General features: G+C 41.7%; 1 protein-coding gene across 1 annotated transcript; it reads right to left on the minus strand.

Moving 5' to 3' along the window:
- Nucleotides 1-764: 764 nt before the first annotated feature.
- Nucleotides 765-10114, minus strand: LOC117549785 (gastrula zinc finger protein XlCGF17.1-like). The gene is made up of 3 exons (XM_034221864.1): nucleotides 10013-10114; nucleotides 2011-2076; nucleotides 765-1796 (listed from the first exon to the last, which is right to left on the minus strand). Exons 1-3 carry the CDS (start codon nucleotides 10097-10099, stop codon nucleotides 924-926), a joined length of 1026 nt encoding a protein of 341 aa, XP_034077755.1. The 5' UTR covers nucleotides 10100-10114; the 3' UTR covers nucleotides 765-923.
- Nucleotides 10115-11424: the final 1310 nt, after the last annotated feature.

Here is an 11424-nt window from a genome sequence, read left to right on the forward strand (position 1 = left end):
TAGCTGAGTTTCTAACCGTTAAAGTGAGTATGACACATTAATATGTATATAAATATTAAGATGCCCTGAGACACAGCTTCGTGAAAAAACACCCCGCAGGCCCCAGATTTGGCGATATATCTGAGTGCAAGCGTACAGTTTGAGCAGAAGCAGAGCAAATCTAGTGCAAGCAGGCACTATTTGAGTGCGCGGAAAGGGTTTGAGGGAAAGAAAAACGACATCTGAACGTGAAGTCCATAAATGATACTCTCAAATTTAAAGACCACGCTCTTGAATAAAGATAGGGAATAACCCCCATAGTAACCAGCTTTATTATTACTTGTTTCCAAAGAACAGTTGTAAGACAAAAGTACAAAAGTTGTAACATAAACATAACGTTGTAGACAAAACGGCAGACAGTAGGCAAAGGGCTGGTCGGGGAAAGGCGAGGGTTCCAGGAGTAGGCAAGACGGGAGACGCAGGTACAGGCAGGGTCAGGGAGCAGGCGAGGCAGAATAGTCCGGGTACAGGCAGGGTCAGGGAGCAGAGCGAGGCAGGCTGGTCAGGCAGGGTGAAAACCAGGAGAGCAATCTGGGAGGTAATGAGGGAACGAACTGCATACTGCGAAATACGATCATGAACTGAGGTGAGAGTGAAGGGGGCCTATATACTAGTGGAGCCAATGGTGTTCCTAGGAAGGCCGTTTATCAGGCAAATAGTCATTCAATATCCACCAGAGCCAACGGTTGTTTTATTATAAAAAAGGCCTGCATATGCTGAGTCAGTTATGATGCATTTTATAGGAGGGGTGTCTAACTCCTCCAGAATGTAAAACTCTGGACTCAACAGTAAATGGACACTGAATGCGCATAACCCTTACATTTAAATTAAATTAGAACATTTGGAGAAAATCAGGAGGAATGCTAGCTTGACTCAGAAAATGATCAGATGGAGGCAGAGTGAGTGCGCTGGTGGACTTTAAGGTTATAACTTTGAGAAAAGGTTCTCCCACACTCTTCACACCAGTATGGTTTCTCTCCTGTGTGAACACGACGATGGACTGTGAGTTCACCTGATGTAATGAATGACTTGTCACACTCTTCACACCAGTATGGTTTCTCTCCAGTGTGAACACGACGATGGATTGTGAGTTGACCTGATGTAATGAATGACTTGTCACACTCTTCACAGCTGTATGGTTTTTCTCCAGTGTGAACACGACGATGGACTGTGAGTTCACCTGATGTAATGAATGACTTGTCACACTCTTCACACCAGTATGGTTTCTCTCCAGTGTGAACACGACGATGGATTGTGAGTTGACCTGATGCAATGAATGACTTGCCACACTCTTCACAGCTGTATGGTTTTTCTCCAGTGTGAATACGAGAATGATCTTTGAGAACAGATGATGTAGTGAAAGTGTTTCCACACTCTTCACAGCTGTAGGGTTTCTCTCCAGTGTGAATACGAGAATGATTTTTGAGACTATATGATGTAGTGAAAGTGTTTCCACACTCTTCACAGCTGTAGGGTTTCTCTCCAGTGTGAATATGAGAATGGTTTTTGAGATTATATGATGTAGTGAAAGTGTTTCCACACTCTTCACAGCTGTAGGGTTTCTCTCCTGTGTGGATGCGCTGGTGGGCTGAAAGATTACTTTTTTGAGAAAATGTTTTCCCACATTGATCACAGCTTTGTCGTTTCTCTCCTGTGTGAATATGATAATGCCTCTGAAGTTTACTTGATTCAGTGAAATCTTTCCCACATTGGTCACAGCTGAAAAGTTGGGGTTCTTTTCTTCTTCTTCTCTGTTTCTAAAAAAGACAGACAGATAAAGAGTCAGTGAGAGGCTGTGATGCAGATATATCTAAAAACTAAAATAAGAGTCTGTAAAATAAACCCCACAATGTTCAAGTTTGTTTTCTCCTTAAATAAAAGTACAGGTTTAAAGTCCTTAAATAACCCAAATGTCCCCCAGTGTAAGGGATAACAGTGTTAGGAATATATTGTGATGAAGTGAACACTAACCTGAGGTCTGGGGGCCTCGTTGTTCTCCTCCATGCTGCTCTCAGTGCTCCTTCTCCTGCTGGGTCTCTGAAATAAGTATTAACACTACAGTCAACACAAAACCAATCTACAGCTAAGAAGTAGCTTAGCAGCAGAGGTGGGAAGTACATTTACTCAAGTACTGTACAACCATAGAGGTACTTGTACTTTACTTGAGTATTCACATTGTATGCTACTTCTACTCCACTACAGTTCAGATGTAAATGGTGTACTTTTGCTCCACTACATGTATTTAATACCTTTAGTTACTTTACAGATGTGGATGAATGATGTGAAATATAATCCAGTGTTAAATCAGACTTTAGTTCCACAAGCTACAAATGAAAGCTGGTTTTTTAATCCTATGGGAAAATGTGGTTTTGAAACAGTTGCTCTAATAATGAAAATACAAAATATAATAAGTAAGGCATTACAAAAAGAAGCTATTACAGAAAGGAACAAAAATGATGTTGCAAAGATGATGGGATAATATTACTAAAAACACAAAGTATTTCTTTTCAATATACCAGTAGTTCAAATAAAGACCATTCATATAAACTTGTACTTTACTTCAGTATTTCCATTTCCTGCTACTTTGTACAAATCAATACAAGACACAACATAAGTGTTTTTATTAATGCTGTCAAAATTATCGCGTTAACGGCGGTAATTAATTTTTTGAATTAATTGCGTTAAAATATTTAACGCATTTAACGCATGTGCAGAATGGCCCGCCCCATACGTGCCACCAGTGGCAGCGCCAGGGTATGGCTGGGGTAGGCTACACCCATACCAAGAAATGGCTGAGCCCCACCATGAAAAATGATGTTAAAGTAAGCAAAATAAAGTCCGCCAACTCGCGGAGTAAATTGCACAGACAGCAGTTAGTAAGATTGATTTCAGCCACTTGTCTGGAAATACCGAAGACCAGAAACGGTTTTGAAAACTTTTGTCACGTATTGATCGTCTTCTCAATAGAACATCTTTGATAATGTCTTCTGGCCAATCAGAATCAAGATAACGGCGTGGTGTTGTTGCAGGAAGTCCCGACGGAGAATACTTTTGCTGTAGTACAGGGGTGCACATAACTGGTACGCAGGTTATGTGCGTAATCCGAAATGCGTACCGTCACTTGTGTCACAAAGCGCATTTGCGTACCGACGTACTTGTGAAGCTTTTCCAGAAGGCGGTTAGATCACCGGACGACAGAGTCGGTCTCCGTGTGCACAGACAGGGCTGCTGTTAACGTCGGTCTGTACAACGGAACTGTGCCAAAACTACGCTGGAGAACTGCGCTAAAACAGCTGATCACAACTTTCACACTCTGTGGCCACGAAGTACTCCACTAACCGCCGCCCCCCACCCCCCTCTGTCGACTTTCCTGAAGTACTCCCCCGTTGATAGAAATCTATATACTGATATACACCTGAACATCAGCAGGAGAGGACTCTTTAAAGTAGAGACGCTACATACTGATATACACCTGAACATCAGCAGGAGAGGACTCTTTAAAGTAGAGACACTACATACTGATATACACCTGAACATCAGCAGGAGAGGACTCTTTAAAGTAGAGACACTACATACTGATATACAACCTGAACTCATCAGGAGAGGACTCTTTAAAGTAGAGACACACAATACTGATACCTATCAAGGAGAGGACTCTTTAAAGTAGAGACACTACATACTGATATACACCTGAACATCAGCAGGAGAGGACTCTTTAAAGTAGAGACACTACATACTGATATACACCTGAACATCAGCAGAGAGGACTCTTTAAAGTAGAGACACTACATACTGATATACACCTGAACATCAGCAGGCAGAGGACTCTTTAAAGTAGAGACACTACATACTGATATACACCTGAACATCAGCAGGAGAGGACTCTTTAAAGTAGAGAGACACTACATACTGATATACACCTGAACATCAGCAGGAGAGGACTCTTTAAAGTAGAGACACTACATACTGATATATACCCTGAACATCAGCAGGAGAGGACTCTTTAAAGTAGAGACACTACATACTGATATACACCTGAACATCAGCAGGAGAGGACTCTTTAAAGTAGAGACACTACATACTGATATACACCTGAACATCAGCAGGAGAGGACTCTTTAAAGTAGAGACACTACATACTGATATACACCTGAACATCAGCAGGAGAGGACTCTTTAAAGTAGAGACACTACATACTGATATACACCTGAACATCAGCAGGAGAGGACTCTTTAAAGTAGAGACACTACATACTGATATACACCTGAACATCAGCAGGAGAGGACTCTTTAAAGTAGAGACACTACATACTGATATACACCTGAACATCAGCAGGAGAGGACTCTTTAAAGTAGAGACACTACATACTGATATACACCTGAACATCAGCAGGAGAGGACTCTTTAAAGTAGAGACACTACATACTGATATACACCTGAACATCAGCAGCAGAGGACTCTTTAAAGTAGAAACACTACATACTGATATACACCTGAACATCAGCAGGAGAGGACTCTTTAAAGTAGAGACACTACATACTGATATACACCTGAACATCAGCAGGAGAGGACTCTTTAAAGTAGAGACACTACATACTGATATACACCTGAACATCAGCAGGAGAGGACTCTTTAAAGTAGAGACACTACATACTGATATACACCTGAACATCAGCAGGAGAGGACTCTTTAAAGTAGAGACACTACATACTGATATACACCTGAACATCAGCAGGAGAGGACTCTTTAAAGTAGAGACACTACATACTGATATACACCTGAACATCAGCAGGAGAGGACTCTTTAAAGTAGAGACACTACATACTGATATACACCTGAACATCAGCAGGAGAGGACTCTTTAAAGTAGAGACACTACATACTGATATACACCTGAACATCAGCAGGAGAGGACTCTTTAAAGTAGAGACACTACATACTGATATACACCTGAACATCAGCAGGAGAGGACTCTTTAAAGTAGAGACACTACATACTGATATACACCTGAACATCAGCAGGAGAGGACTCTTTAAAGTAGAGACACTACATACTGATATACACCTGAACATCAGCAGGAGAGGACTCTTTTAAAGTGGAGACACTACATACTGATATACACCTGAACATCAGCAGGAGAGGACTCTTTAAAGTAGAGACACTACATACTGATATACACCTGAACATCAGCAGGAGAGGACTCTTTAAAGTAGAGACACTACATACTGATATACACCTGAACATCAGCAGGAGAGGACTCTTTAAAGTAGAGACACTACATACTGATATACACCTGAACATCAGCAGGAGAGGACTCTTTAAAGTAGAGACACTACATACTGATATACACCTGAACATCAGCAGGAGAGGACTCTTTAAAGTAGAGACACTACATACTGATATACACCTGAACATCAGCAGGAGAGGACTCTTTAAAGTAGAGACACTACATACTGATATACACCTGAACATCAGCAGGAGAGGACTCTTTAAAGTAGAGACACTACATACTGATATACACCTGAACATCAGCAGGAGAGGACTCTTTAAAGTAGAGACACTACATACTGATATACACCTGAACATCAGCAGGAGAGGACTCTTTAAAGTAGAGACACTACATACTGATATACACCTGAACATCAGCAGGAGAGGACTCTTTAAAGTAGAGACACTACATACTGATATACACCTGAACATCAGCAGGAGAGGACTCTTTAAAGTAGAGACACTACATACTGATATACACCTGAACATCAGCAGGAGAGGACTCTTTAAAGTAGAGACACTACATACTGATATACACCTGAACATCAGCAGAGAGGACTCTTTAAAGTAGAGACACTACATACTGATATACACCTGAACATCAGCAGGAGAGGACTCTTTAAAGTAGAGACACTACATACTGATATACACCTGAACAACAGCAGGAGAGGACTCTTTAAAGTAGAGACACTACATACTGATATACACCTGAACATCAGCAGGAGAGGACTCTTTAAAGTAGAGACACTACATACTGATATACACCTGAACATCAGCAGGAGAGGACTCTTTAAAGTAGAGACACTACATACTGATATACACCTGAACATCAGCAGGAGAGGACTCTTTAAAGTAGAGACACTACATACTGATATACACCTGAACATCAGCAGGAGAGGACTCTTTAAAGTAGAGACACTACATACTGATATACACCTGAACATCAGCAGGAGAGGACTCTTTAAAGTAGAGACACTACATACTGATATACACCTGAACATCAGCAGGAGAGGACTCTTTAAAGTAGAGACACTACATACTGATATACACCTGAACATCAGCAGAGAGGACTCTTTAAAGTAGAGACACTACATACTGATATACACCTGAACATCAGCAGGAGAGGACTCTTTAAAGTAGAGACACTACATACTGATATACACCTGAACATCAGCAGGAGAGGACTCTTTAAAGTAGAGACACTACATACTGATATACACCTGAACATCAGCAGGAGAGGACTCTTTAAAGTAGAGACACTACATACTGATATACACTGAACATCAGCAGGAGAGGACTCTTTAAAGTAGAGACACTACATACTGATATACACCTGAACATCAGCAGGAGAGGACTCTTTAAAGTAGAGACAACTACATACTGATATACACCTGAACATCAGCAGGAGAGGACTCTTTAAAGTAGAGACACTACATACTGATATACACCTGAACATCAGCAGGCAGAGGACTCTTTAAAGTAGAGACACTACATACTGATATACACCTGAACATCAGCAGGAGAGGACTCTTTAAAGTAGAGACACTACATACTGATATACACCTGAACATCAGCAGGAGAGGACTCTTTAAAGTAGAGACACTACATACTGATATACACCTGAACATCAGCAGGAGAGGACTCTTTAAAGTAGAGACACTACATACTGATATACACCTGAACATCAGCAGGAGAGGACTCTTTAAAGTAGAGACACTACATACTGATATACACCTGAACATCAGCAGGAGAGGACTCTTTAAAGTAGAGACACTACATACTGATATACACCTGAACATCAGCAGGAGAGGACTCTTTAAAGTAGAGACACTACATACTGATATACACCTGAACATCAGCAGGAGAGGACTCTTTAAAGTAGAGACACTACATACTGATATACACCTGAACATCAGCAGGAGAGGACTCTTTAAAGTAGAGACACTACATACTGATATACACCTGAACATCAGCAGGAGAGGACTCTTTAAAGTAGAGACACTACATACTGATATACACCTGAACATCAGCAGGAGAGGACTCTTTAAAGTAGAGACACTACATACTGATATACACCTGAACATCAGCAGGAGAGGACTCTTTAAAGTAGAGACACTACATACTGATATACACCTGAACATCAGCAGGAGAGGACTCTTTAAAGTAGAGACACTACATACTGATATACACCTGAACATCAGCAGGAGAGGACTCTTTAAAGTAGAGACACTACATACTGATATACACCTGAACATCAGCAGGAGAGGACTCTTTAAAGTAGAGACACTACATACTGATATACACCTGAACATCAGCAGGAGAGGACTCTTTAAAGTAGAGACACTACATACTGATATACACCTGAACATCAGCAGGAGAGGACTCTTTAAAGTAGAGACACTACATACTGATATACACCTGAACATCAGCAGGAGAGGACTCTTTAAAGTAGAGACACTACATACTGATATACACCTGAACATCAGCAGGAGAGGACTCTTTAAAGTAGAGACACTACATACTGATATACACCTGAACATCAGCAGCAGAGGACTCTTTAAAGTAGAGACACTACATACTGATATACACCTGAACATCAGCAGGAGAGGACTCTTTAAAGTAGAGACACTACATACTGATATACACCTGAACATCAGCAGGAGAGGACTCTTTAAAGTAGAGACACTACATACTGATATACACCTGAACATCAGCAGGAGAGGACTCTTTAAAGTAGAGACACTACATACTGATATACACCTGAACATCAGCAGGAGAGGACTCTTTAAAGTAGAGACACTACATACTGATATACACCTGAACATCAGCAGGAGAGGACTCTTTAAAGTAGAGACACTACATACTGATATACACCTGAACATCAGCAGGAGAGGACTCTTTAAAGTAGAGACACTACATACTGATATACACCTGAACATCAGCAGGAGAGGACTCTTTAAAGTAGAGACACTACATACTGATATACACCTGAACATCAGCAGGAGAGGACTCTTTAAAGTAGAGACACTACATACTGATATACACCTGAACATCAGCAGGAGAGGACTCTTTAAAGTAGAGACACTACATACTGATATACACCTGAACATCAGCAGGAGAGGACTCTTTAAAGTAGAGACACTACATACTGATATACACCTGAACATCAGCAGGAGAGGACTCTTTAAAGTAGAGACACTACATACTGATATACACCTGAACATCAGCAGGAGAGGACTCTTTAAAGTAGAGACACTACATACTGATATACACCTGAACATCAGCAGGAGAGGACTCTTTAAAGTAGAGACACTACATACTGATATACACCTGAACATCAGCAGGAGAGGACTCTTTAAAGTAGAGACACTACATACTGATATACACCTGAACATCAGCAGGAGAGGACTCTTTAAAGTAGAGACACTACATACTGATATACACCTGAACATCAGCAGGAGAGGACTCTTTAAAGTAGAGACACTACATACTGATATACACCTGAACATCAGCAGGAGAGGACTCTTTAAAGTAGAGACACTACATACTGATATACACCTGAACATCAGCAGGAGAGGACTCTTTAAAGTAGAGACACTACATACTGATATACACCTGAACATCAGCAGGAGAGGACTCTTTAAAGTAGAGACACTACATACTGATATACACCTGAACATCAGCAGGAGAGGACTCTTTAAAGTAGAGACACTACATACTGATATACACCTGAACATCAGCAGGAGAGGACTCTTTAAAGTAGAGACACTACATACTGATATACACCTGAACATCAGCAGGAGAGGACTCTTTAAAGTAGAGACACTACATACTGATATACACCTGAACATCAGCAGGAGAGGACTCTTTAAAGTAGAGGACACTACATACTGATATACACCTGAACATCAGCAGGAGAGGACTCTTTAAAGTAGAGACACTACATACTGATATACACCTGAACATCAGCAGGAGAGGACTCTTTAAAGTAGAGACACTACATACTGATATACACCTGAACATCAGCAGGAGAGGACTCTTTAAAGTAGAGACACTACATACTGATATACACCTGAACATCAGCAGGAGAGGACTCTTTAAAGTAGAGACACTACATACTGATATACACCTGAACATCAGCAGGAGAGGACTCTTTAAAGTAGAGACACTACATACTGATATCACCTGAACATCAGCAGGAGAGGACTCTTTAAAGTAGAGACACTACATACTGAAGTACACCTGAACATCAGCAGGAGAGGACTCTTTAAAGTAGAGACACTACATACTGATATACACCTGAACATCAGCAGGAGAGGACTCTTTAAAGTAGAGACACTACATACTGATATACACCTGAACATCAGCAGGAGAGGACTCTTTAAAGTAGAGACACTACATTACTGATATACAACTGAACATCAGCAGGAGAGGACTCTTTAAAGTAGAGACACTACATACTGATATACACCTGAACATCAGCAGGAGAGAACTCTTTAAAGTAGAGACACTACATACTGATATACACCTGAACATCAGCAGGAGAGGACTCTTTAAAGTAGAGACACTACATACTGATATACACCTGAACATCAGCAGGAGAGAACTCTTTAAAGTAGAGACACTACATACTGATATACACCTGAACATCAGCAGGAGAGGACTCTTTTAAAGGTTTCCCTATAATATTAAATCAGTGAACTCTTACGGGGTTTTGTGTCTTCAGAGAGATCCGGCTGTCTCCTTTGACACGGTGCAGCGTTGAGTTCTTCTGCTCCGACGAACCGCTCTTCATGGAAACATCTGAACTCTTCTTCTTCCTCTTCTTCTCCTCGTCCTCAGACTGTGATGCTCCCACCGCTTTCTTCTTCTGTGGTTTCGTGTCTTCGGTGCATTTCTTGTCCGACTCAGCGGATGTTTTTCCGTCTGTCTTCTCAGGTTTCTCCTCCTTCTTCTTCTGGTCTTTCGTCGCCGTTTTCTTCACCTCCGTTTCTTCTTTCTTCTTCTGTGGTTTAGTCGTCTTCTTCTGTGGTTTAGTCGTCTGCTCTGCGGTTGTTTTCCCGTCAGACACATCTTTCTTCTTCTGGTCTTTCGTGGCCATTTTCTCCGCGTTGCTTTCTTTCTTCTCTTCGCTCTTTTTCATCGCCTCATTTTCCTTTTTGCCCTCCGTTCCCTTCTTGTCTTTTTTGTCCTCCGTTGATGCAACTTTTTCCGCCTGACTCCTCCTTGTTTCTGACTTCCTGTTGTCGTTCTTTTTGTCCGATGTTGTCGCCTGACTCCCCTTTGTAACCTCCGAGCTGGTCGTGGCTGTAACCTTCCGAGCTGGGGTCAGTGGCTGTAAACCTCCGAGCTGGTCGTGGCTGTAACCTCCGAGCTGGTCGTGGCCTGTAAACCTCCGAGCTGGTCGTTGGCCTGTAACCTCCGAGCTGGGTCGTGGCTGTAACCCTCCGAGCTGGTCGTGGCTGTAACCCTCCGAGCTGGTCCGTGGCTGTAACCCTCCGAGCTGGTCGTGGCTGTAACCTCCGAGCTGGTCGTGGCTGTAACCTCCGAGCTGGTCGTTGGCTGTAAACCAATCCGAGCTGGTCGTGGCTGCAAATCCTCCTGAGAAATGTTAAAAAAATAAATTAGGGCTGTCAAACGATCACATTTTAATCAGATTAATCACAGCTTAAAAATTAATTAACCATGATTAATCACCATTCGAACTATGTCCAAAATATGCCATTTATTTATGTATATTGTTGTGGGAATGGAAAGATAAATGAAAGAAGGCGGATATATCCATTTAACATACAGTATCTATGTTATAGTATTATTATTATTATTATTACTACTAAATCAATCATCAAACAGTGGGGTCTTAATTCATTACGTGTTGATTTCTATCAACGGGAGAGTACTTCAGGAAAGTCGACAGAGGGGGGTGGGGGGCGGCGGTTAGTGGAGTACTTCGTGGCCACAGAGTGTGAACGTTGTGATCAGCTGTTTTAGCGCAGTTCTCCAGCGTAGTTTTGGCACAATTCCGTTGTACAGACCGACGTTAACAGCAGCCCTGTCTGTGCACACGGAGACCGACTCTGTCGTCCGGTGATCTAACCGCCTTATGGAAAAGCTTCACAA

Source organism: Gymnodraco acuticeps, unplaced genomic scaffold (assembly GCF_902827175.1).
Source record: "Gymnodraco acuticeps unplaced genomic scaffold, fGymAcu1.1, whole genome shotgun sequence".
Taxonomy (NCBI): domain Eukaryota; kingdom Metazoa; phylum Chordata; class Actinopteri; order Perciformes; family Bathydraconidae; genus Gymnodraco; species Gymnodraco acuticeps.

Excerpts from the sequence above, each read along its gene's own strand:
- LOC117549785 (XM_034221864.1), bottom strand. The coding sequence starts at position 10,099 with ATGAAGAGCGGTTCGTCGGAGCAGAAGAACTCAACGCTGCACCGTGTC. Across the intron at positions 2,077-10,012 it reads CTCTGAAGACACAAAACCCC|AGACCCAGCAGGAGAAGGAG; the intron begins GTAAGAGTTCAC and ends TACTTATTTCAG. Across the intron at positions 1,797-2,010 it reads ACGAGGCCCCCAGACCTCAG|AAACAGAGAAGAAGAAGAAA; the intron begins GTTAGTGTTCAC and ends TGTCTTTTTTAG.